The sequence below is a fragment of the Pygocentrus nattereri genome, chromosome 17, assembly GCF_015220715.1.
Source record: "Pygocentrus nattereri isolate fPygNat1 chromosome 17, fPygNat1.pri, whole genome shotgun sequence".
NCBI lineage: Eukaryota > Metazoa > Chordata > Actinopteri > Characiformes > Serrasalmidae > Pygocentrus > Pygocentrus nattereri.
In genome coordinates, this window is record NC_051227.1 from 22273233 (window position 1) to 22300223 (window position 26991).

Below are 26991 nucleotides of genomic sequence, written 5' to 3' on the forward strand. Positions count from 1 at the left end.
GTAGTGCTGTCACCTCACAGCAAGAAGTGCCTGGGTTCAATTCCACAGCTGGGTGACCAGGGTACCTTCTTTGTGGAGTTTGCATGTTCTCCTTGAGGATATAAATATCACAGTGAGGATATTGACAAAATATCACCTTGAAGAATATTGACAATTACATTCATAGATGTAGTGTTATATAGTACACATATAGTTCACATATAGTAATATAGTACTTTGACAGTGAAAATACTTTTTTTATTTGATGATGTCCAAATACAGTCTCAGTTGATAGTTTAGAAGCAGTTACAATCTTACAAGAAACTTCAGACTTGGCAATTCAACTATCTCTACTTGTTTTAATGACTGAGACATGTTTAGCATCTGATTACATCATGCTTTTTTTATTGCTAGCCATAACAGAGACTTTTAAGGGTTAATGTTCTGCATCAGGACTATTCCTGGCTCCTGTGTGTTAGCTTTAATCAGTGATTGATTGTTATTCCATGCTGACAGACTCAAACATATTGCAAAGATTTTATATCACTTTAAAAGCACACGAGGAAGCAGAAGGACAGAGGAAGAGGAATTCATCACTCAAATCTTTCCTTGCATCATCATTGCATGAGATAAACATAGGCTGATTGTCTGGCTTTTTCCCAAGTGACTCTCAGGGTGTTTGGTATGGTTTGTGCTAAAAGTGAACTAGCCGAGGTTTATTGTCAGATACTGAAATTCTTTGAGATGGTGTTCTTTTTTTAAAGCTCTGTGTGGATTTTGACATGAGTTTCTCAAACAAAAGAGCACCGCTTGTTTTTTTTTTCCTTTTTTTCTTTCAAAATGTACATTAAACCAGCCTCCCTCGCCTGTAGGCCATTTGCTTTTGTTTTGTTTCATGTTTCTGTCACTCATATTCAAGGTGCTTTTGTGGTGTTCCCCTTTTTAATTGTGTCCAGAGGGTAAAACAGTGCTGGCCTGTTGAGATTTTTAATAGCGTGACCCTATTACACAACTACCGGTGTGGTATTTGTAATTGGGACCTGCAGCGTTGTTTTGTTCCCAGTTTTTGTGCCATGTGATCTGTGCTTTTCAAGGTAACCACCTGCCATGGTCTGTGTTTTTGTCCACATCTTGGTTTCTGAGATTGCTGTGCGAAGCATCTCAACTTTGCCTGGTTGCCAGTGAATCAATCGTAATCCATACTAATAAAATGCATGGGTTGTGTTTTCTGAACACTGAGCTTAACCTACTGTAAAAACCTCCCCTGCAGAGGAAATTCTGAGCGTCTCCTCATCCATGGCTTTTCTGTCCTCTCAAGCGTCAAAGCCTCAGGAGACTTTTCCCAGTGGTTTCTCTCTAATCAGTGCCGACTGCCCATTTCCCTTATTAATTGCGGTTCTGGACCTTCGATTACCTCAGCAACACACACCATCATGGCAGGCAGGTTGCTGGAAATAATGAAGAGTCGGCTGCAGGGGAAGGCAATTACCCGGCCTAGATGAACTTGTGAGTGGTATTTCTCCCTGCCTCACATGAAGCCCCGTGCATCTCTACAGCGCTGGCTCTCAGCCTGTCAGTCAGTGTTACTGCCCAGACTACTGAGACTATTTCTATAATGAATAGAGGTGCTTTGAGCTTGTGCAGTTGAACTACTTTCTTGGATCTAATCGGGAATGGCCAAACACTTGAAGTTATCTTTTATGCGTAGTGTTTGATGTCCATATTTCTATACAAGTCTAACTAAATATTTGAGGACACCTAGCTTGTGGAAGGACTTGAAAACAACCATTTCTGCATGTTAATATCTCCTTTGATAGTTATTTTTTAATGCTGTTGTTGTATTTATCTTTATATGTAAGAAATATGATTTAACAAAACCAGAAATGTATATATTTTAATTAAAATTTTATTAAAGTTTTTGTTACAAACTACTATTTAAAACCAAGTTTACCAAGTAAACAATTTGACAAAGTCACATTTTATTCTTAAGACTAAACAAAAATGTTGAAATAAGCCTTGAAAAAAAAACATGTTCTGTGACTCATTGCAGTAACCATAAAAACATTGCCACGGTGACAGTATTACTGGCAAAAGTGGATGATTAATAGGGGAAAGCATTAGCAGTGGGGCTGTTTATTAACTGCACAAAAAAGCAGGAGGATGCTCTGTATTTGTAATTGCAAAATACTGGGTGCACCTGGCCTTCAGTGGTGAGCTGTTTGGTAGACTTGGCTCCCCAAAAAATAAACATCTGGTTCATTCCTCTGCTGAGATTGATGGCAAGTGTTGGAAAAATTGAACTCCTGAAGGAATGACCACTGCAGTATCCTGCAGCGCTGCTTCATTGAAAACAATGGAATATCCAGTTTAGTGTCAACTGTCTAACAGCCTAATGTAAATTCAGCATTAGTCACCAGTCTCAACACAAATAAACAACCCAAAAACACACACTACACACACAGGACATGACACTTTATTTGGAATTTAACAAACAGGCAGAATGTTTTCAAGTGCAAAAAGATCTTTTACTTCTCGCAAAATTTTGCACATGGTTTGTAAATTCTTTTAATCTGATGAAACAAATCAATACTAAGCATTTCTATTACAATGCAAATTGCATTTTGAACATCTGAATACACTCACTCAGAAACCATTGCAGTGTGTGCAACACTAAAGGGTGCATGGAGATTCTTTTATACAGTGATAGAAAACATGTTAGCACATGGAAAGCTCCAATTCCACATGCTGATCTATTTTATTATGGGGCATATATTAATGAGTTAAATGAGACAAAGCCTAAGTCTCTGAATGTACAGTATTTCACAAAAGTGAATCCACCCCTCACATTTCTGCAAATATTTTATTATATCTTTTCATGGGACAACACTATGGAAATGAAACTTGGATATAACTTAAAGTAGTCAGTGTGCAGCTTGTATAGCAGTATAGATTTACTGTCATCTGAAAATAATGCAGCACACATCCATTGATGTCTAAATAGTTGGCAACACCTCACAGTGAACATGTATATATAAGCTGCACATGATATATAAGCTGCACTTATTTTTATTGTACTTCACTGTGTATTGTAGTTTATTGTATTGTATTGTTTGTTATTGTATTGCATTGAATGGCACAGAGTTCTGCGTTCAACTCTGTTTCTTTTTCTCTCGGTGTCTGCAGTGACATTTTGTTTCTAGCAGTATCTGAGCTCAGGACTGTCTTTTGCTCTAAGCTATTGGTAACTAGCAAACATACTTTCTCTAGATTGACAAAGCACTTCTTGTAAGTCGATCTGGATAAGAGCGTCTGCTAAATGCTGTAAATGTAAATGTAAACATGTCCAAATTGCGCTCAAATTGTCAATGTTTTGTGCGACCACCATTATTATCTAGCACTGCCTTAAGCCTCTTGGGCATGGAATTCACCAGAACTGCACAGGTTGCTACTGGAATCATGTTGGAAAACTTCCATGCAGCGCAGTTTCCAAAGGGAGGGGATCATGCGCTGCTTCAGAATGTTACAGTACATGTTGGAATTCATGTTTCCCATAGTGAACTGCAGCTCCCCAGTGCTGGCAGTGCTCATGCAGCTCCAGACTGTGATGCTACCTCCACCATGCTTGACTGTAGGCAGGGGACACTTGTCTTGGTAGTCCTCACTAAGGGCGCCACCACACATGCTGGACACCATCTGAGCCAAACAGGACATGGTTCCAGTAATCCATATTTTTGGACTGCTTGTCTTCAGCAAACTGTTTCTGGGCTTTTTTGTGTGTCAGCTTCAGAAGAGGCTTCCTTCTTGGACAACGGCTATGCAGACTGAGTTGATGCATTGTGCGGCGTATAGTCTGAGCACTGACAGGCTGACCTCCCACTTCTTCAGCCTCTGCAGCAATGCTGGCAGCACTCATGCATCTATTTTTGAAGCCAACCTCTGGATTTGATGCTGAACATGTGGAATCAACAGCCTGTTCCGAGTGGAACCTGTCCTGGAAAACCACTGTATGTCCTTGGCCACCGTGCTATAGTTCACTTTCAGGGTGTTAACAATATTCTTATAGTCTAGGTCATCTTTATGAAGAGCAACAATTCTATTCTCACATCCTCAGAGAGTTCTTTTGCCATGTTGAATATCCAGTGGCCAGTATGAGCGAATTGTACCCAAAACACCAAATTTAACAGCCCTGCTCCCCATTCACATCTGGAACCTTGTAATTCTAGTGAGTCACATGACACCAGGGAGGGACAACGACACAATTGGGCACAATTTGGACATGTTCACTGTGAGGTGTACTCATTTGTGTTGCCAGCTATTTAGAAATTAATGGCTGTGTGTTGAGTTATTTTCAGAGGACAGTAAATCTATACTGCTATACAAGCTGTACACTAACTACTTTAATTTATATCCAAGTTTCATTTCTATAGTGTTGTCCCATGAAAAGATATAATAAAATATTTGCAGAAATGTGAGGGGTGTACTCACTTTTATGAGATACTGATGAGTAAAAGAATTAAGTAAATTAGCATGTTTTGTTTGTCATAGAACTTAGATCTTCCTTTTTTTTCTTTGCTAAATCTGCAAAACTGGAGAAACTGCAAAAAACTGCAAAACTAGCTTGGAGAAAAATCCTTTTTCCCTTTGTTGTGATGTCCGCACTCAAAATGTTCAGGTGTTTAAACCACCTTTGGCGCCAAAGGACTGTCAATATGTGCTATTTGCAATAGTTTGAAATAGAAAACAATCATTATTTAGACCAAACGTACTCTTCATATCAAGGAAGACACTTTAATAATTGGAATGCTGAGACTGAAGCTAAATATTGGAGTAGCAAATGGTTGTTTTATGCTAAACATTGGCAGGTATTTTTCTTACTTAATTGAAAAGTTTTTTTTTTGTTGAAATGTCAGATTTTTTTGTGAATCTGGCCCCTGATTTTCTTCTGTTCTCTTCAAGCCACCACGAAACAGAAGCTAGTGAACTAGAAACTGGTGAATAAATTAATTCACTTGGACTTGATTTTTGTCTTGTTAAGCTTGTCCAACCTCAAAATACTACAAAAAGTGTCTGTGGGTGAAGCATGGACAGGCTAGGTCCTCTGTTGTGGTACATCTATGATTTGAGGGACATTGCTTTGACACTAAGGCTATCTGAGGATGTGTTTTGCCCTGGCTGCACACAAGTTGGTGAGCTGTGTTGAGGGGGTGGGGGGTGTTAGTCAGTAATGGCTACCGCAATTTGTGTGATTGATCTGAGGTAGGAGTGATTCCTGCTATAACTCATTAGTAATGACAGCCAGCCATGACTGACATTAACAGCAGGTCCAGGATCAGCCCCTGTTTCATTACTACGATTAATTCCCATTCCAAGAAAACCAAGCTGACCGCAGCTCACTGCTGGCAGTGTCTATGACCAGCAGAAGTGACATCAGCGGGTGATGTAAGAGACAGGGTAATGAGCAATGAGTGAAGTGATGCTTGTTAGAAGGATGCTTGTTAGAGGGGATCAAGACACCAAACTGTGTTGGATGAGAAATAAAGTAGTGTAGTGACTGAGGAATGCTAGTTACAGTAGCATATATCAGTGGTCAGCATATTTTGGTTTGGCTGTGTATACTGTGTACTGTCTGTACTGCTTGACCGTTTTCCACTGCACATTCAAAAACAACTGATTCAAACAGGAACCTTCAGACCTACAGTTCTAGTTCATTGCCCTTATTGAGAGACATTGGGAACACTTATAATAAGCACAATTATGGATTTAATTGTCTTTAAGGTCATTTTATTCCACTCTAAAGCATCTAATTTGGCTAATTAGCCATCTTGCTTGTTATTTAGCTTAACTTATTGGCTGGAATGACACAACTGCACTGTTCTGCTCTCAAAAACTTACACAAACATCTACAGTTCCACGGGTTAATATGTAGAATCAAGCAAAGCTTATATTATTCCCTGATGAGTCAAGAAAAAGAGCAAAAACATTTCTGTGGAAGCAATTATGACGTCTTTCAGTAACAATTTGCCGTATGGTACTGTTCATGAGGCTACACACCACCTACATAAGCTTGTCATAACAACTGACATAACTCTACATAAATGTTTAGAAATGGTCATTCCAGTAGGTGTCATGTGATATAAAGGGTACTTTTGCCAATTTAGTTTAAAGTCAGCTAAAGTAGCCCTTATGACAGGTGGTTCCTATTGGAATAAGCACTTATAAACAGTTGTGTGGAGTTATGTCAGTAGTCGCAGCAAGCTTGTGTAGGTGTCATATAGCCTTATGAAAGTGTTTCTAACCAGCTTATGTGACCTTACTGTGCTTTGTAGCCAGTCACCTTAACAAACTCTTTACAAAGTAGTAATTCTGAAAAGTAGCAATTGACACATTACACAAATAACTGACATTCAGGTGCTGTTATTGGTCATGTAATAATGCTTGGTGACTTATCCTCACCTGGAGGATTGTTGTTGGCTTCAGCTGCAAGTGTGACCAAAAACAGAGGAGAACACTTTAGATGAGTATGTTGACATATGTTGGTACCAATTTTGAGTAGATGTCAAAAACAATAAAATTGGAGACTTTGTAATGGTGGGAAGAATCAGTTCTAGTTTTCTGCTGCAAAACAATCTAGGACTTTGTGCAGTGGAAAAGCAACTTTAGATTGCTGTTAATTGTCTTATGGAAAATGTGCTTTAAATTTGAACATACTGTGATAGGCCAAGTGCAAACTGCAGTGAAAAAACTACCTTGTCAGGTCACAATGCATCTGAAAACTTTTTCATTTGTTCTGTAGCTAATTACATACACTGTAAATAGGACTGCTTTTGCTAAGCTTGGGAGACACATGGTTTAAAAAGTGCAGTGAATAATGTCACATATACAAACTTGGAACAGAAGAATACACTTGAGTTCAGTGGCAAAGACACAGCAGTAGTAATGAATGAAAAACAAACAAAAATAAATAAATAAAATGTAGACACCTCTGCTGTGCCTCGTTCACTTGTTCCAGCATCTGTGCCACCAACATATCAGCATCGCTGCTGTGCTAAGAGTGGTCCACTCCCCAAATAATAGCTGGGCAGCAGTGATCCTATGGTGGTTTATTTCAGCTGGGAGAAGGTAGAGGAGGGCTCATAAATTGTGAAGCAACAGATCGACTTCAGTAACTGTCTACCTGCACAAACAGTTGCATCCATGGCCACATTAATTTTTTAAACTATTTGAACACTTTCTGCAAATGTTAATGCATACTTATTTTATATTTCATGAACTTTCAGTACTTAATAACATTCCTTTTGTCAGATTGCCTGTTGGCACAGCTTGCACAGCTTTTTTGTAGCCCTTTAGGGATATTTATATGTTTTTGTTTTAGGAATTTTCACACACTCTTCTGTGTAGAATGCTTGTAATTCTGTAATATTCTTGCACGGTTTTCATGCACAGCATGTTTTACATCTAAGCCCAGAGTTTCAATGATGTTCAAGTCAGGCAACTGTGAGGGCCATTCCAAAAGCTCCAGCTGGCATTTCTTAAAGTAGTTCAAATTTTGTAGGCAAATTTTGAGGTATAGTTCGAATCATTGTCCTATCATAGAATCCAGCCTTCTTTTCAGCTTCAGGCTGAATGTCTTACATTTCTGTGCTGATATTTAGCGGAATCCGTTCTTCCATCTCTCTGTGCTATCTGTGTTTCCTGGGCTACTGGCTACCACATAACCCCAAAATGATACATTCACCCTGCTTAACAGTGCCAATATATTGCTTTCATCTTATTTGTAGCCATCTTCTTTTCAGATTATTTGTAGACATTACATCTCGGTACATTCCCCTCTCAGATTCCCTTCCCAGTACACTAACTGATTGTGCTTCCCATTGAAAGCTTTGGGTGCACGAAAACTTTCTCATGCTAAACAGTGATAAAACTGAAGAGAGCGGTGCAGTGGCACTCCTTTGCTTTGCCTTTCTGGTTAGCATGCAAGTCATAATAGACACTGATACACCTGAAGTTTTACCAGCTGACCCTAAATGTCAGCAAGGCCTTTCTTCGGGTCATTTGCTGTTATATGGGGGTTTTGCATTGCCTTTCTGGCCAGGATGCGGGCAGTTCTGTCTGAGAATTTTCTTGGTCTTCTTAACTTTCATAGTTCCCCTTAATTGCCATTTCTCTGTGACACTTCAGAGAGCTGGAAGTGCTTGGAAATCTTTTCTTGGCCTTCCTCTACTTTGTAGGCATCAGTTAGCTTCATTTTCAGATCCTCAGTCAGCTGCTTAGCCAGTGGTCATGGAGTGGTTTAAAGGTAATGTATTATATCACAATACAATATCCAAACAATGCTACAATTACTATTTATTTTTTAAAGTAGACAAATGTTGCCATTTGCAAAAAAAATTAATTTTCTAAAAGGTTTTTTTCCCCATTTAACTGTAGTAAATTACATTTCTTATAAAATGACCCATGGTAGGCATGTCTAATAAACTCATATCTCTGTGTATATTTCTATCATTAGATAGCATACTGCTTTCAAAAGACTGACACATCTTGCATCATGTCTTCTTCTTCCTTAATTAAACAGAGTAATAAATAACCACAGATTAGTGTGCTTGTAGCCTTGCATGATGGAATTTGTGCCAGTGATTTCAGTCACCATCACTACATTCGCCAAGTGCCTAAAATATTTTTTAGATTCTAGCACATTTCCTTCACAGTACAGAGTTCTCTCTTGTTATTACTTCTTCCCTGCTGACATGGAAGACGAATGCTCTGTGGCAGTTTGGAATTGTGCCCCAGGGTGAGACAGCATCGAAAAAGCTCCTATTACATCATCAGTTATTGCTGGGAGGGGGTAAGGGGACATTATGCTAGCATTCTGTCAGAGTTATTGCCTTTCATGTATTCGTGTGTCACCTATCTGGAGAAAAAGCACAGAATTACTCATAAATTTCCAGTGAGTCATTTCTCTTTTTTATCAAGCATATTTGATTTTTTGTCACAGATTGATTTGTTTGCTTTCCTTTTGGTTTGATTCATCTGGCATACATCCAGCATGTCACATAGTTGTGAAGTTATCTGGAGGGAGTTTCCTGATGCGATACAGGTTAATTGTTTGTTGTAAGGATGAAAGTAGCTGTTCTCTGCAGGCCCCGTGGGTCCTCTAGGCTGTCTGTACATCTGATAGCAGTTTTATATCTCAATAGGTGAAACATTGCAAAGCAAGTAACAGTGTATTTAACAAAGAAGCATTTTGGAACATTATTTCTGTCTCAAAGAGACAATAAACATCTCAAAATGCATTTAGGTGGGAAGTGCTTTGGCTTAAGTAAGATGAATACTATGGTAACCCACTTTTCTAAAACCACTGATGGAACAGTAGCTGGAAATGTTGAGTGTTTTTGTGTAGAGAGAAACAGAGATGCAGTTGTATGTTTATGTACATGTATTCCCAAGCTAGGATTGGCGTTTGTGAGCAAACCAGTCTTTCTTTCCAAAGATAGCTGAAATCAAAGATATGTAAAAAACTGATTTGTGGAGAAAAATGTATTCTTAACACTTAGAACTCAACAAAAAGCATAGTGTAACTTTAGGTTATTATTTACCTGCAGCTCATCAGAACAAGCAGAGATGTTCTGTTGCAAGTGCAGCTTCTAATCTTTTAATTGCTACAAGATTTGTGGTTAGATGATGATGATGAGATTTTTTTTCCCTTCCAGTTTAGTTGCATCCAGTTTCCACCTTCCACTATAAAAATTCCTCTGTAAAATTACAGTAAATTACTGTAATAGTAGTAGGCTATTAGTTTTTTTACTTTCATAGTTAATGAATTACATTAACCATAAATAACAGATAAATAGCAACTTTATAATGTGACTCCACAGTCATCTGGACCACAAGATTACTGTGATGTATTCTGCTCTGCACTTACAGTAATAAGCTGTAATTAAAATAATCTTGTGTATTATGTATACTATAATAGTAATGCAACTTAATAGCCAGTAATTTACTGTAAAATTACATTTGAGAAATTTGTTATGCCAAGCTTATATAGATAGATTAATGAACATGTTTATTCACTATGTTTTTCACTCTAAATACACAGAACATCTCATTTATACATTTTTCAACTGCACATACACAATACACAGACAGGCTCTGTTATTTTGAACAAACCGGAAAAAAATTAATTAATTAATTGTCGGAATAAAAACACTTCATTTTAGCAAAATGTTTACACCCCTTTAACTCTTAATTGCTGTTATATCCCATAATGCTGTGAGGTACAGTGCAGCATCACCTTATTAAAGAAAACATCTGATGAGTTGATTTCATAATAAAATGTGTGTTTATTAGTGTTTTACTGTGAAAATTATGGCATAATTATCAATAGGAAGTATGATGATGTTTGAGGTTTCATGATAAATTGCATCATGTTACATCACAATATGCTTTTCTGACAACATTGTGGATTTCAGCAGTTCTTAAAGAATTCTTAGCAACTGCATGTTTTATTATGAAAAGCGTATAATTCATAGGGATACACTTATATGCGAACTGTGAGCCTGATGCTGATATCAAATATTTTCATGTACATATCTGCTAATGCCATTTATTACACGTAGAAAATGGGTTGACATCTAGCTCAATTAGCATTCTGTTAGCACACCAATATTTCTTTAAGCAACTGTCAGTTGTACCAGCTGATGCTGGTATGACTCCAGTGTCATTGTGCATTTCTAACAGTTGGGTCTGTTTAACTGGACTGTTTGATTTACTGTAGAGCAGCATGTGAGACACAGCAATGTGTTAAATGTGGTACTGCTGGTTCTATTTCGATTCAAATTTATAATGTAATTTGTAATGTATGAAGCCAGCTATCCCATTTTTGTGAACTGTTGAATACAGCATTGTAGACAGCTAACACAATATCATTAGACAGTTCAACATGCTTGAAGGAGAGCATTAACTGCCAGTTCTGTTATGCCAGTTAACACACCGCCGCATTTACTAGCATCATATTGAGTAAAGGGGAGAGAGGGAAGGCCATTCTACCCACCCAAGAATAGTGAGGCTAGCTATGCTATAGCCATCCCAGCCATGGATGGCTATAGCATCGCCAGGCATCAAACTTACCATCTTCTGGTGATAGGGCCAAAACTTAGACAGCTGCACGTTTATGATTTGAATTTATTGCCATGTTTTTGAAACAAACATGAAAATGTTAGTAGTGCAAAAATGTAATTTGTTGTTAGATATGTTATTTATATTGATATGTTTCCAGTCAAAATAGCCATTAAATACAAGTCATTCATTTTTAGGTTTATTTCAAAACTACAAAGCATCAACAATGAAATATATATATTTTTTCCATCATTTGGCATTTATTACACTTTTTTGTGGCTCACTTTCAGTTTTTAAAAGAAATCTGTAAAGATATTTTTCCACTCCTTCAAAGTTCAGTCTTAGAACTCCTGAAGAACTTGTACTCAATTAAGTTTTGAGTACATATTGACTGGGAACTAAATAAATGAGGAGTGATTTCAGACATGTGGATAGTACTGTAATAATGTTAGAAGAGTATAGCACAACATAAGCAATACCTTCTAACAGTTTAGTATATTTTAATACTGTCATAGTTACTGTTCTGTCTTTACTTTTATACTGAGCAAGAATTAAGAGATGTTACAGAACAAATAGGCTTTGGGTGCTATAGTCATGGCCAAAAGTTTTGAGAATGGCACAAATTTTGGTTTTCACAAAGTTTGCTGCCTCAGTTTTTTTAGAACCTTTTGTCAGATGTTTATATGGTATAATGAAGTACAATTATAAGCATTCCATACATGTGTTAACTTTTTACTGTCAAATACATCAAGTTTAAGCAAAGACTTATTTACAGTGTTGACCCTTCTTCTTTAAGACTTCTGCAGTTCGCCTGGGCATGCTGGATATCAGCTTCGGGGCAAAATCTTGAATGATGGTGACCCATTCTTGCCTATTCAGTGCTTGGAGTTGATTCCTTATTCAGCTATGAGATATCCAGCATGCCCAGGCGAATTGCATATGCATAGAAGAAGGGTCAACACTGTAAATATTAAGTCTTTGCTTAAACTGGATGTATTTGTCAGTAAAAAGTTAAGACATGTATGGAATGCTTATAATTGTACTTCATTATACCATATAAACATCTAACAAAAGGTTCTAAAAAAAACTGAGGCAGCAAACTTTGTGAAAACCAAAATTTATGCCATTCTCAAAACTTTTGGCCATGACTGTATATTTGTCTGTAGGCCATTGCCTCTTTGAATTGTTCACTGATTCTAAGAATTTTAAACTATTACTAATTATATTCACTTGGAAAAACTGTTGTTAAGATAATGAGAAGTTTACCATTAATGATTTATCATTTTCAGCCTTGCTTGCTTATTACAGCAAGTCTTTTAGTTGCATATAAAGATGCTGAAGATGTGAAATATTAACATGGAGTCAGTTAGCACAGCCTTCACTGATGTCTTGTTGCCTCCACTGCCTGAAGTTAGACACTGTGATCTGTGGAAGAGCCTGTGTGCCTGGGAGAATGTTCTAAGGCATTGCCTTTGGTCTTAGCCTTCTACACTGCTAGCCTTGGGCCAGACATCCTTCCTTAGGCCCCAGACTTACAACGTCATAGTTCAAAGGGATCTTACACAAGTCAGTACTCTACCACAGAGTGTGTTTTCCTAACGGAGTGATGTTATTACCTTGAAATGGTGGTTAGGTAAAAAATCTAAATTTCCCAAATTCGCAAGTGAAACAAACAGTCAAGCAGCCAAAACACGTTTGATGTATGAGATTTGCTTCTTTAGTTTTGCACTGGAGCTAAATTGATTGGTATTTATACACCAGATGTCACTAATAGGTGGACCGTGGTCCGAGTCCTGACCCAGGTGCTGTGCTATGCCGACCTGGACATATAACTGGTAAACTGTGGAGAATTATTTAATTTCAAACACTTCAGTTTACAATATATGCAAGTTAGACATCATGATGTTCCGGACCTTTGCTTAAGGAAATTTTCTCTAGCTGGACGTTACTGAGTTTTAATTAAATACCTCTGTTATACACCATAAATTGGCTTTGTGTAGTCTGCATGCCTTAATCTTCACATACTTGCCTCAGACGGTATCTAATTGTTCAAATAGTAGTTCAGATAGTCCAAATAGGCTTGTTTGTGGTTTCTGACAATGTATGAGATACAAGAGACAAACTGTGTCTCAAATTGTATAAGTTCATAATGCATCAGCCACGTTTAGCACAAGTAGTGTATTCCAGTGTAAACTGAAACAGTATGTATTGCGCTGATAACACCCAATTAATCTACTAAAACTGCTGAAAAGTGTAAAGTCGCACACTGTGCTCCACTCCAGTTTGCATGATTCTAACTATTTGCTAAATTTACTTGCATTGCCTATTAGCTACATTAAGCATGTAGCTTCAGGGCAAAATTAAAGAAGCGAAGTTCAGGCAATGTTTCTTGGCTGATCAACTAAATTTGGAATAATGGGGACATTGTGTTTAATTTTGGCCATTCCTTTAATGTGACCACCACCTTTACAGTGCTTAACAGTGGCCCACCCTTTCAGAGTCCATGCTTTAGTACATTTCCAGTCAAAACAGCTGTTAAGTACCAGTTATGAATATTTTTAGTGTCAGGAAATTAGACAAAAAATTAGACAAGAGCCTCCAAGCATAATAACAAATCTAGCAGCAAATAGACCACTATAGCTCCTTCCTATCTTAAAACCAATCAGTAAAAGCTGTGTCCTCCTAACAAAAGATGTTTCAAAGGACTCACTGACATTATGTTCCCCTTTTAAGAGACACTTAAGCATTTACACAAGCAGCTACCCAAATTAGCTGCTTTTGAATTTTTCTCATGTGCGTCTCCCATCCCTAAAGGAGATATTTCTGAGAGGACTTTATATAAGATAATCCAACTGCATAAGGAAGGAGGCCAGAGGAAAATAAGTGAAACAAAACATGAGTTTCCAAAACTGGGCTGAAGGATGTGGCACTCCTTTAACCTGATAGACCACCAAAATTGCCATGTCAGATAAATAATATTTAAAGCTTTCATTTGTTGGAAATCTTTGAGAAAATCATGCTCCACGTTTGATTTGGATATGAAAAAAAATTCACAGGTGTTTTTGCTCATCCTTCCACTATGAGAAGACAACTGAACACTATGAGTTTGAAATTATATGTAGCTGTCAAAATAGCTCTGTATCCCCACAGAGAGTATAGAAGCTGTAATAAAGGCAATGTGTGGACACACCCAACTCAATATGTCTTCTGCTTTTTTCCTGACACTGATAATTGAATAACTTAACATTCACAACTTACTCAACTTGAGTGGATATTAAATAAATAAAAGGGTCTCTGACGTCTGTACAGTGTGGTATTTACTGTAGATAGCAGGAGCCTGAACCAGGCTAGAGGAAGATGTGTACTGCTATTCAGGAAAAAATCCTTCATCATACATCAGAAACGTTTGGACTATTTCAGCTTTTTTCTGCTGCACCATCAACTGACATTGCAGTACATCAACAAGGGTGCTTCGGAGCAGAGAAGTGGGAAATAAGCGGACATGTTTTTAAACTGATGGATTGTATCACTGGCCGAGTCTCAGGCGTCTTTGGAGGATTTTCATTAAACCTGCTAGAATGCCGCACCTGCTTAGCAACTGCCAAGCCTTGTTTCTAACTGCTAGTGGAGTATAGTGCATGAGAGGGAAGACATTTACAGCATTCCTATGCTGTCTTATTCTGTGCTGGGGTCTCTTCTGCTGTCTTGTCCTGTCAAAATAGCTCCTGTCTTCTGTGGTCCTGCTCCTTTTGGGCGAATTCTTATGTTTATATTCTGCCATGTATTTTGAGCATCCAGTTTATGCCTCTTTGGCATCTCACAGGTGGAAATCTGCTATGTGGCTAAAAGTATGTGGACTCCTAATTGAGTTCAGGTGTTTTAGCCACTCCCATTGCTAACAGGATTATAAAATCAAACACATCTCCATAGAAAAACACTGGCAATAGAACGAGTCATACAGAAGAGCTCAGTGACTTTAAATGTGGTACTGTCATAGTCAGTTTGTGAAATTTCTGCCTTGTTAGATCTGCTCCAGTCAACTGTAGGTGTTATTATTGTGAATTGGAGGCATCTAGGAGCAGCAGCAGCTCAGCCACAAAGAGATAGACCATGCAAACTCACGAAGTGGAGCCATGGAGAGCTGAAGTGTGTAGCTTGAAAAAAATCACCTCTCCTTGTTTGCATCACTATTTATAGAGTGCCAAACTATGAAATGGGTTTTCATGGACGAGCAGCTGCTATCTACACACACACACACACACACACACACACACACACACACACATTTATATTTATTTATATATATATATATATATATATATATATATATATATATATATAGAGCATAGCTTTTCATCTGCTGACCCTTCCAGTCCCACAGGATTCATCTGGAAATGTCGCCATTTACTTGCCACATTCTTTAATTACTGAAGTTTGCTTTAACATAACTGAGAGTGCTTTGCTGTAAAAAAAATGTATCCCTACAAATTGAATAGACATCAGTGGTATGCATACATGCATTATGCATAATATTATGTGGTCTTATGTGGTTGTCTGTAATGTAATCTTCTTGCAATTATTTTAATATGTGTTGCAAGAGTTGTCTAAGGGGCTTTTCAGACAATGCCTTTGCAAACTCCTCTAAAGTACATTTATTTTTGTTGTTGGAGGAATGCCATGGATGAAAAGCATTTCTCTGGTGTCCCCAACACACTTGCATTTTTAATCTGTACATTTAAATTGAAAACTTTTCAGCATGAAAGAACAGCTAGTTTTGTTTGTTTTCAAACAGTTAGAGCTGTGAAACACTCAATGCAAAGAACTCCACAGTCTGAATGTGAGTTTGAATGTAACCTTTACATTATTTTAGGTTTTTAAAAACTTCTAACCACAGGTCTTTCACAAGAAAGGTTCTTTAATGAACAGTCCATTGAAATGTTCTTCAAGGAACCAAAACAGCTCTGCAGCATCAGAACCTATATGTCACACTTCATTTTAAAAGCTGTGTTTACACCAAGCAGTTAAACATACACTCTCTACCAGAAGCAGTAGTGAAAGAGGACATCACATCTGGATGACATCACTCTCTCAGTGGATAGACTGCAGATGTTGGCAGTGCAAGTGTGACTTGACAGCAGGAACAACACTACAAATGATGATTCAATTACAGAATTCCCACATCTCCCCTCCTCCGCTCCATCCCTGATGGTCTTCTTGCCACTCGGCTCATTCATAATTCATTAGATTTATGAGACTTTAGATGATATTAATCGCTACTTAAAAGGAATCTTTCGCTGTGGTTTGACACTGCTGGATCCCTTAATAAGCATGGGAAACAGCTTAGCAGATCAATTTTTACAGCTGGCATGAGTCCATTTGAAGATGTTTTTTTGGTGAAGTTATTTATATTTCAGATGCTTCATTTACATTTTAGAGGAGGCAGCAATGAAACAGGCATTGTGCCCTACACTAGTGTTTAATATGTTATGTAAACACCTCAGCCTCATCATTTTGACAGAATTCATGATTTTGTATCCTTTTTGTGTTTTTATCCATCAGTGATCTCTCACTACAATACCCAGCATGCATTATTCAAATACATCATATCACCATTGAACCCCCCCCCCCATGGCTGTGAATAAAGCCTAAAGAAAGCATTTCCCACTCTCAGGTGTCCAATTACAGCAGTTACGGTTTTCAAAAGCTCTTCCACCCTTCAAGATGCATCATCTGAAGTTTTCTTATACTCTTTAAACTGGAATATCTTGCTCTAGCTGCTTTGGCACTGGAGGCGAGAAGGCATGTTCACAACACGTGTCATGATGATTACAATTTTCATGTTGGCCTGAGTTCATGTGAATTACATCATATTAACCTCACAAGTCTATTGTTTTCCTAATTTTTATGCTTTTATATCATTATCATAAAATCTGGCTTGTGCAAAAATTTAAATGCCATGTTAATTTTTTTTCTTTTGTTAAACTCAAATAAATTGAAATTGTATGCTTGCATATGCAAATGTCGTATTCAAAGTGTTCTCTGTAGAGGATGTGTAACTCATTTATTAACTAAACTTGACCAGGGGTGCTAACTTTTGCAAACTTTTTTACATCTGTATTTTCATAATAAACTGAAGTTGAGAGATTTACATTTATCATGAGTATAAAATTTCATTTGTCATGAGTAAAAAAAAAAAACAACAAACTTTACTTTAAAAATGCTGTCCCACGTTTTCATGTCACTACCAAAATACAGTAGAGTATGAGTTTTAGCTCATACTTTAAGGTAGACCTCAGAGAAGGTTTATGGATGTAGTGAAGGTGGACATGGAGATGGTTGGTGTAAAAGTAGAGAAGGCAGTGGATAGGGCAAAATGGAGGCAGATGATCCGCTGTGGCGACCCCTAAAGGGAGCAGCCGAAAGAAGAAGAAGAAGCTCATACTTTTTTACCACAGCCTTGCATTTTATGCGTTATAATAATAATAATCATAAAAATAATAATCATAAAAAAAATAATAAAGTAATAATCGACATGATATCCATATGTTTAATATCAAAATGTTCAGAACAATCTCAGCTCTCTCTTTCACATGTGTCTCTGATGTGGACTGAATGAAGAATGAAGGGCTTCTGGCGTGATGGGTCAGTCCTTAATGAATTCCTGGGTTTAAACTGGTCAGTTTCACACAAAATGTAGATGGTCACATGTATCCACCTGTTACACACGAGAGGCACATGACATGTTTCTTAAGCCCTCCTCACAGCCTCATAACTCCAGATATGAGTCACATAAGATCTCTTCATAAGATGGAATCAGAAAGGTGACAGGTTCATGAAATGGTGGAACTGTGTTTCTGCGCTGTATTAAGCAAAGATAGAGAAACGTATAGAAACACTGAATTTGATGTGCAGGCAGGTTTGTGGACCCCGGAGGGTTAAGCATATAGAGTCACTCAAGGCAAAAGGATTTTAGTCTAAAGTCAAAGTTAGTTAAGAGTCTGAAGTGTGTTTTCAACTCTGACTCTGAACCATCTCTGCAGAACGATCCATACATGGTGTTAGACAACCTTATTCTGATTTTTCCTCCTATACTGATACGCTTCTGTACATCCAGGTCTTAGCCTCTTATTCTCTTTCACTCTCCACATCAATCCTGCTTTCCTCTGTCTTACTGGCCTCACCTGCCATTTACAGGTGCTGTATCTGTCACTGTAGTCCAGAACATTTCTCATTTCTCTCTCTCTTGCTCTCCCTCTCTCCCTGCAGAGCACCTTTAAGTTTAAGTCAGAGAGTGACATCCATCTGGCTGAGCACCATAAGCAGGTGTTGTATGATGGGAAGTTGGCCAGCAGTATCTGTTTCACCTACAACGCCAAAGCCACGGACGCCCAGCTGTGTCTGGAATCATCGCCTAGAGAGAATCCCTCCATCTTTGTCCACTCGCCACACGCCCTCATGCTGCAGGTGTGTGTATACTCAGATTTATTCTCTTTATGCACAATCGACATTATTAATTGCCCAAGTTTAAGTTTTGGTTTAGACAAACACCATTAGCTACATTGTATGTCATATGGTTTTCTATAATATGGTTGCTTAAACTATATAAACAAGTACAGTACTGTGCAGAAAGGTAGCGAGCATCCTTAATTTATTTCATTTCCACTCAAAATGACCATTACGTTCAAGTTCATTCATTCTCAAAAGAATTGTCAGTATTTACATTTACATTTACAGCATTTAGCAGACGCTCTTATCCAGAGCGACTTACAAGAAGTGTATTTAGTTTGTCTGCCTTTTCACTTTATTGCAGCTTCCGTTCTCTTCAGCACTTTCTTTCTGATTCTGATTTCTGATCTGCAGAGATATTTTTCCCATTCAGTCTTAGAAGTTGGTTGCATTTTTGCTTCTCATGATCCAAATAATCCCAACAACATTCAGTGATGTTGAGGTCTGGACATGGGTGGTCAGTCCATTGTTCTGAGCCGGCAGCAGCTTCTTTGTTTGTGTCACAGATGTAGTTTTTGGTCTGTTTCCTTTTCTCAGTAAGAGCTTCTTAACAGCTACACAACTTTTCAGACTCATGCTGTTGACTTGTCTTCTCACAGTGGAAAGATGGACAGAAACACCTGTGGAAGAAGCTTGATTTTCACTTATTTTTCTTTGACCATCTCCTTCTTTATGCAAGTGAATTATCTTTTATCAGATCTCCTCGTCAGAAGTGAATAATTTGTACTTGGTCATCTTTTTGGCTGTAAATTGAATACATGGAGGGTTGTCTCTGTCTTTTGCACAGTACTGTCTATTTTTCTAGATTATAGTGTGTCATACAGTGTCAAATCACATAAGCAAGTCTATTTGAGATTATCTATCAACTTAATATGGTTTAAGGGAAGTGCTTGATGAATTAGACATGCTGTTTGCTTGGTGTGAACTGTGCAGACTGTAAGCACTTCGCTTACATTACAGGGAAAAAATCATTCCTTGTTTCTTCTTTCACAGCTGGCATTTGCATTATGGGAACATTTCATGATGAATGTATGAAAAAAAATGTGTAAAGTAATTTGAAAAAAAAAACCAAAAAAACAAAATCACAGACAAGAGTGAAGTGTTTCTCTATGTTTCTTCTTATTTCTTTCACTCTCCTGCAGGATGTGAAGGCCATCGTGACCCACTCCATCCACAGCGCCATCCATTCTATTGGGGGCATCCAGGTGCTCTTCCCTCTCTTCGCTCAGCTCGACTTCCACCAGCACAATGAGAGCCAGGTGGAGACCACTGTTTGGTAAGTGCCCTTATCTGAACCTTGATAATCTGACTAGGGACACAGCAGGGTTTTGTGGTAGAAAAGCTTTCTTATTTCCAATATATAATAAGGCATGTTGCATAATAGAGTTGCTAGGGAGAAAGCATGAGGCTCTTTTAGTACTAGAACTAGAGATTATTAACAACCTTATTTGCAAACCTCAATTTCACAAGAGTTAGAATTTAAAAAAAAAAAATTATTAAAAAATTATTAAAAAAAAAAAATTATAAGTGTGGGTCTATACACACACACACACTAGCCATTTACATGCAACCTGTTAATCTGTCAATAATCTGACTAATAGCTAAATCGGAATACAGTGTAGCCATGTACACACCTCAATCGGAATAGACTAGACTGGATGAGGCCATTCGGAATGCAATTTCTATCCAATTGAACGAGGAGGGTAATCCCGTAAATAATCTGTTAGTTAGAAGAATAATAACCATGTAAACACCTGCCTCTGATTACATTCCCATTTACAAAGTTTAAGTACATTCTGTCCGTGTTTGTTCACGTGATAATGAAAGTTTATAATGTTTAACATGGCAGAGCAGAAACTGGCCTGCAGAGGAGACGAAGTTTATGCTTTGATCTTTAAAAGACGGTGGTGGGACGGGCGTCCAGCTTATGTGTCTCAGAACACAACGTCTTCCTCTCGGCTTTCTTTAATAAGTGCATGTGAAGTACATTTTTCTGAGTCTGACATAATTTTAAAGTAATTAAAAACACAAACACTGCTACTTGTCTAACTCTGGCTGGACGTGATGCTTGTTGTCACGGTAACATCTGCACTAAGTATGGGAGGCAAATCCTGCCAAAATGGAGATAAAAATGAAAAAAATAAAATGTAAATGCCAACCTCTTTTTGCCATTTCTTTTTCCAAACATCCAAATATCCTGCCAAAATTGAAAATGAAATGAAATGCCTTCATTTGCAATTTAATTTTTCACATGAACATGAGCCGTTTGTGACAAAAGTAAAAATAAATTGAAAAAAATGTGCCATTTCATTTTAGACGTTATTCTGGTTTTTCACAGCCAAATCTAAAATGAAAACGCTAACAGACAAAAGAAAACACAAACTTCACTTTGGCTTTGGCTTTTCTTCATGAAACGCAGAATACGTGTCAAAACTGAAATCAAAATGCAAAGTTTACTTTCTTATTTCTTTTTCATGGTGATCAGCTGCAAATCTGACAAAGTTAAAATGAAAATGCAAAATGGATAAATCAGCAGCAAAGTGGCCGTCTGTGATTCCGTTTTCTGCACTGACGCGCTTTAACTGTCAGAATGAAAAGGAAAATGAAAATGAACATCAGCGACACCTGCTGGAGATTCAGTTTTCATTTTCCAGTTTTCTTTTTCTATCTGACCAACATGCAAATACAGTGTATCACAAAAGTGAGTACACCCCTCACATTTCTGCAGATATTTAAGTATATCTTTTCAACACTGACAAAATGACACTGTGACACAATGAAAGTATGTGTGCAGCTTCTACAGTGTAAATTTATTCTTCCCTCAAAATAACTCAATATACAGCCATTAATGTCTAATCCACCAGCAACAAAAGTGAGTACACCCCTAAGAGACTACACCCCTAAATGTCCAAATTGAGCACTGCTTGTCATTTTCCCTCCAAAATGTCATGTGACTCGTTAGTGTTACTAGGTCTCAGGTGTGCATAGGGAGCAGTTGTGTTCAAATTTGTAGTACAGCTCTAACAGTCTCTCATACTGGTCACTGAAAGTTCCAACATGGCACCTCATGGCAAAGAACTCTCTGAGAATCTTAAAAGACGAATTGTTGCGCTACATGAAGATGGCCAAGGTTACAAGAAGATTGCCAACACCCTGAAACTGAGCTGCAGCACAGTGGCCAAGATCATCCAGCAGGGTCCACTCAGAACAGACCTCTTGTTGGTCGTCAAACGAAGCTGAGTGCACATGCTCAGCGTCACATCCAAATGCTGTCTTTGAAAGAGCGCAGGAGTGCTGTCAGCATTGCTGCAGAGATCGAAGAGGTGGGGGGTCAACCTGTCAGTGCTCAGACCATACGCCGCACACTACATCAAATTGGTCTGCATGGCTGTCACCCCAGAAGGAAGCCTCTTCTGAAGTTGGTACACAAGAAAGCCCGCAAACAGTTTGCTGAAGACATGTCAACAAAGGACATGGATGTCCTATGGTCTGATGAGACCAAGATTAATTTGTTTGGTTCAGATGGCCTCAAGCATGTGTGGCGGCAATCAGGTGAGGTGTACAAAGATAAGTGTGTCATGCCTACAGTCAAGCATGGTGGTGGGAATGTCATGATCTGGTGCTGCATGAGTGCAGCAGGTGTTGGTGAGTTACATTTCATTGAGGGACACATGAACTCTAATATGTACTGTGAAATACTGAAGCAGAGCATGATCCCCTCCCTCCGGAAACTGGGTCGCAGGGCAGTGTTTCAGCATGATAATGACCCCAAACACACCTCTAAGATGACCACTGCTTTATTGAAGAGGCTGAGGGTAAAGGTGATGGACTGGCCAAACATGTCTCCAGACCTAAACCCAATAGAACATCTTTGGGGCATCCTCAAGTGGAAGGTGGAGGAGCGCAAAGTCTCGAATATCCACCAGCTCCGTGATGTCGTCATGGAGGAGTGGAAAAGCATTCCAGTGGCAACCTGTGAAGCTCTGGTAAACTCCATGCCCAGGAGAGTTAAGGCAGTTCTGGAAAATAATGGTAACCACACAAAATATTGACACTTCAGGAACTGTCTCTTAGGGGTGTACTCACTTTTGTTACTGGTGGTTTAGACATTAATGGCTGTATATTGAGTTATATTGAGGGAAGAATAAATTTACACTGTTATATAAGCTGCACATAGACTACTTTTCATTGTGTCAAAGTGTCATTTTGTCAGTGTTGTCCCATGAAAAGATATACTTAAATATCTGCAGAAATGTGAGGGGTGTACTCACTTTTGTGATACACTGTATGTTGTAGTGCAGCATTGTGTCCCTCAGCCTTATCAGAGTGACAGAATTCCAGATTTCATATCATTTTCATGTTTTGATTCATCAGTGTTGTCTTATTACAATACCCAGCATGCATTTCACAATATTTGTTGATTGAGAATCCTTGTGGTGTCAGTCAATCATGACTGCTAGCCAAGCATTAGTTTAACTCTTGCCTCTTACCTTTGTTGTTGATTTATTCACCACAAAACACCAGCCAGAGTTTCACCATTTCAGCCAGAGAAAAAAGTCAGATAGCGAGACTGTCAAATTGCTAACTTTTAGATTTTAGCTAGTTAAAGTAAAACATACAAATATTTTCAAACAGTTTTCTCCCACAACCACGCTCCAAAATTTTCAAAAGTTCTTCCCATCTTCAAAATACCTCTTCATCTGAATCGATTTTCTAGTCTTTAAACTGAAGTATCTCAGTCTAGTTACTGCAGCACTGCTGTGTAATCAAATTAGGCATTGTTACATTTTTCTTGTTGGCTGTAATGTTCCTTTAAAAATGACCCATATTTTTGTTCTTATTATGGTAAGTTGTTTACAGTCTTTATTTTAATGCCCACCACAAGCATACAGTGGTTCTTGTTTATGCTTGTCTCCAGATTCAGGCCAGCAATATTTGGTTTAGGTTCATTAGTGCATTAACAACAGTACCAGACCTTAATGATTGTGACTGATTTGTGATGTTAAAGTTGGTTATATTCATCAGTAGTGTGTATTTATTTAGCCTGTTCTGATGCTGAATGAAAGTGTCAATGTGGCGTTCCTCTCTGAGGGCCAGAGCTGAGCTGGCCAGGCCATTGTGCAGGGCTTAGTGGACCAGCCTAAGGCTGACTGTAATCCTGGTTTAGCTATTCTGAGAGTGCTGTGCCCAGTCTCAGTCCCCAACAACATCCCCATCGCCCTTGGTCTCAGCCCTCTCTCTCTCTCTCTCTCTCTCTCTCTCTCTCTCTCCCTCTCTCTCTCTCTGACTGTGAGCCCGCAGGAGGATCAGTGTGTGCTGTACAATGAGCTGTTGTACAATCTAATGCCAGCCCCTGCTTTGCAAAATCATGGAGGGTTCTTCAGGGATTTTCCATTGATATATTCTATGATGCTAATGTCTGAAAACGTATATACAGATATATATAAGAAAAATAACAGCTCAAATAGAAAACAGGCATAATATTAATAAAATATATAATGAAAACACATTAAAATGAAGTAAAAGCACCAACTTAGCAAAGAGTAAGAAAACTCAAATTATTTATGAGAGTAGAACAGTAAAATTATTATGAAATAAATCAGTTGCAATAAAATACTAAAATAAAATTAATAATAATAGCAAAAATGATACCAATAATAATAATAATGACAATAATAATAATTATAATAATAGAGAGGTTTTTGCAAAGGTCAAATTAGCAGCTATTTGCTAATAGTATATATTGCAGTGCTCAAGTTCATTAAAGTGCCTTCCTTGGTAAAGAGCAAATTATGCCTCAATTTTACAAACTATTGTTAAAAGCACATATTGAAACCAGCGATGCTGTAAACAACTGAGTGCACGGGTCACAGATTAGTCCACATCGTGCTTTGGACATCACAGTTTGATACAGATTTATCACAATGTGAAAAAAGCAGCAAAAACACCCACATGCATAAGGCTAGGGTTCTTTTCATTTATTTTGAACAGACTGTAGTGCGAGTTACAGTTTGTCCCACCTAGTTTCAGAGAGACCAGCCTCCCCCAGCCTGTAGTGTGGGTGATTTCCACTTGACAGAGAAAGTTACAGTGTACAGTGAGAGTTCAATTTCAGTTGTGATTTTGTAGTTAGGAGCAGAGGAAACTGACGAATTCATAAGACTTTGTGCTGAATCTCTTCACAGGTGCTAAACTACTGCAGTCTGGGGGTAGAGCTAAGTTTCATTTCATTTGTTTATTTTCAGCATGTGGTTTTTATTTATTTATTTATTTTTATTTACCTCGATAGCTGCTATCCTCACCTCTTACTGTTCCGACACTTTAAACTCAGCCTCACAACTGATCAGAAGTCAGGAGTTATGACGATAATGCAGTTATGAAGCCTTGAAAGACTGAATCATTTGGCACTAGCTGCAGATGGAAGCTCTTCCCTACGCTGCTAATTTGCTAACAGCTTAAGCACCATACCTAAAGGCCCATACCATGATGGTTCAGGACGAATACATGTAACAATACAACCCTAACTGAGAGGTTTGAGTGCAGATGAGGGCTGATGTCACAACAAGGGAATAAAATTTGTGGGCTTTGACTTTTCTCCAAAAATTAGAGCTTTCATGAGTTGTTTGACAAGAAAAATACAAGATCTAAACAGCTGTCTATGTATAATGTATATCATACATTAGTTATCGCAGAAGTAAAGGGAATATGTTCATTTGTGAAAGAGTTTTAAAAAAGGTACATTTGCCTTTATTAGCTTAAATCATCAAAAGGTTACTACTTTAACAGAGTTTAAGGAGTTAGACAAGGCATACTTTGAAGAACATAGAAAAAGAGAAACAGGACTGGAAGAAGATGATCAAGGACTTCAAGGACCAGAAATAAAGAAACATCAATGACCACAATATGTGGATGACACAACACTTACAGCAGAAAATCAGGAAGACCTGAAGGCCTTTACAAGGACAGCTAAAGAATAGAGTTTTAGCTCAGTATGAAGCAAATAATACTTTCTGTGGTTCTCAATGGATGCAAAAACTGGACAGTAAGAAAGCAGGACAGGAAAAATGTTGATGCCATTAAACTTCATTGCTGGCCAAGACTTTTGAGAGCTCCTTGGACAGCAAAGAAAACAATCACATGGATTCTCAACCAAATCAGACCTCATTTCTCTCTTGAAAGAGAACTGAATCAAACTGAAGCTCTTATTTTAGACATGTTGTGAGAAAAAACTAATTCATAGGAAAAGCTTAGAAAAGCTGAAGTCAAAGGAGAACAAGGACGATCAGCAACAAGAGGGATGGAGTCAATCAGTAGAATCATGTACAAGCCATTAAGAAGCCTGAAGACCCAGACAGAAGACAGGATGTTCTGGGGAAACACTATCCATATGGTTCACATGAGTCTGAACCACCTTGACAGCACTTAAGAATGATAGAACGAAGTTTTTGATGTTGATGTTGTTGCATTGACGCCATGTGCTGATGTGTGTCTTGCAGTGCGACTCTCCTGGCCTTCCTCGTGGAGCTGCTGAAGAGCTCTGTGGCAATGCAGGAGCAGATGCTGGGAGGGAAGGGCTTCCTGGTGATCGGGTACCTGCTGGAAAAGGTTAGTGGCATCTCCTCAGTTTGCTTTTTTTTTCGCTTTGTGAATTTACATAGCATTTATATTTTACTCTTATAAAATTCTAAACAATCAAGCAGTATCACATTTTCAGTTGTAGAAGAGCAGGTATTTTAGGGATTGAAGCATATAGGGTAAGGGTACTTAATTAAAATTCAATAAGGTTCATTTAGAGATAACATTTGTCATGCGAAGGTCCAGAACATCATGATGTCTTACTTGCTTTATGATTCAGTGCCATATACTGTAAACTGAAGTAGGCCAATAGGGAGGTCAACATGTTATGTAGTCGACAACTGAATAATAATATATAGTACTAATAATAAAATAAAGTTTCTCTATATTGTTTCTCTTTTTAGAGCACCTCATGTAAAATATCTTCTCTCTGATTCACTTTCTTTTCTTTTTTACCTCGTCCCTCCCCTGTGTGTGTGTCACTCACTCGAATCTCAGTGCTCATCGTAATGCACAGATCTGATTGGCTGAGTAGCGTCACGTGTAAGAGGGCTCATCTCACACTCCTCAGGCATGTGAGATGAGGCCGATCAACTATGCAGTGCAGCTTTTTATTAAGGTCTTTTTTGGTCTATGACCCTTACATCATAAGTTATATGGCAATATTCTCTATTGTTTAAGCTCCACCCACTATTTTTTATTTTTATTTTTTTTGCTATTTTGCATAATATGCAAAAGCTACCAGGCCTTGATGTTAATGCTTGCCCAATATTCTGGAAAAAGTGAAAGTTTGTATCAGACAAGTGGATGATAAATTTG

At 38.1% G+C, this 26991-nt stretch overlaps 1 protein-coding gene across 5 annotated transcripts in view; it reads left to right on the top strand.

The window, feature by feature from the left end:
• The window catches only part of nbeab (neurobeachin b), a 481645-nt gene that overhangs the window by 131177 nt on the left and 323477 nt on the right, over positions 1-26991 (top strand). For all 5 annotated transcript variants that reach the window (XM_037546398.1, XM_037546400.1, XM_037546401.1 and 2 more), the window contains exons 9-11: positions 18358-18555; positions 19740-19873; positions 26094-26202. In XM_037546398.1, coding sequence (XP_037402295.1) covers positions 18358-18555; positions 19740-19873; positions 26094-26202 — 441 coding nt within the window. The remainder of the gene's footprint in view (positions 1-18357; positions 18556-19739; positions 19874-26093; positions 26203-26991) is intronic.